This window comes from Phoca vitulina, unplaced genomic scaffold (assembly GCF_004348235.1).
Source record: "Phoca vitulina isolate PV1807 unplaced genomic scaffold, GSC_HSeal_1.0 scaffold5302, whole genome shotgun sequence".
Taxonomy (NCBI): Eukaryota; Metazoa; Chordata; class Mammalia; order Carnivora; family Phocidae; genus Phoca; species Phoca vitulina.
Genome location: NW_022594984.1, coordinates 1 through 1,071, shown reverse-complemented (window position 1 = coordinate 1,071; position 1,071 = coordinate 1). Strand labels below are relative to the sequence as shown.

The 1,071-nt window shown below is 47.3% G+C and overlaps 1 protein-coding gene across 1 annotated transcript; it reads right to left on the bottom strand.

Annotated features, from left to right (window-relative positions):
• Nucleotides 1-5: 5 nt before the first annotated feature.
• On the bottom strand, nucleotides 6-1,067 carry LOC116629846 (thyroid receptor-interacting protein 11-like; the record flags this gene model as incomplete). Its single annotated transcript, XM_032400043.1, has 1 exon — nucleotides 6-1,067. A coding segment is annotated over one exon (1,062 nt), but the record flags the coding sequence as incomplete, so codon positions are not given.
• Between the last annotated feature and the right edge of the window lie 4 nt (nucleotides 1,068-1,071).

Sequence of the window (1,071 nt, the reverse complement as noted above, 5' to 3'; positions counted from 1 at the left end):
GAGTCCGCTGACTCTGAGGAGTCGGGGGAGGGCTGGAGGAAAATCACGTCCAGTTTCCCTAGAAGGAGATCCTTGGCATTGCAAAGCTCCCCGATGCTGAGCTGAATTTGTGCCAGTTCCTTCTCTAAATGTTGTAATTTTATTTCATTGCCTTTGTACGTTTGGATCAGGTCACTAGAGGTCGTCTCTAGTTCAGAATCCTTTTCGCTGCTGGCGAAAGCCTGCGCCTGGAGTTGTGCCAGAGCTCTCTGAAGCTGGGGTGACTCACGCTTCATATTTTGGACTGTGGTCATCACCTGCTGTTTCCACTCTTCCATGATCTTCACTCGCTGTTTTAATGTGTCCCGTTCCTGTAGAAGCTGCTTGAACTGATCCGTATTAACGCCTCGAACCTCATTACCAGTGCTGGATGGTTGCAGGAGTGTCAATAAAGTCTGACATTTCTGACTTAACGCATCCACTTCGAGGTCTTTCTCTCGAACAATGTGTGATAAATTCTGAATCGTTTCTCTAAACATCTCCTGACCACTACTGTCAATTCTAGTGGACAGTTTTTGATTTTCCTCTTGCATCCGCCGGAGGTCTGCTTCTGTGGCAGCCATTCTATCTGCCATTTTGTCATACTCTGTCTTCAGATTGCTGTTCTCCCTCGTTTTCTCATTTAAGACAGCCAAGACCTGTTCGCTTTTCCAAGCATGCTCTTGCAATTGCCGCTGAAGTCGCTCCACGTCCCCGTTCTGGCTGTGAGAAGCCGCAGAGATCCTGCTGGAAAGACCCTGAATCTCCAAGTCTTTCTGCTGGATAATCTGAGTTAGTTTACCAATCTCCTCTTTGGAGAGCCGATCGATCTGTTCCGTCAGTCGGATGTTCTGTTCAGTTAGAAGCTTCATCTCCAGTTCGTGTTCTTTGATTCCTAGGACTGATCTTTGAGTTTCGGCTTCACGTGAATCAAGCTTTTCGCTTCCGTTTTCTCTAGGAAGAGGCTGACTGGTTGTGACTTCCACATCATCACAGTCTTCTGTTGGAATGTGCTGGCTTTTGTCAGGCAACCGGGCTTTCATTTGTTCTATC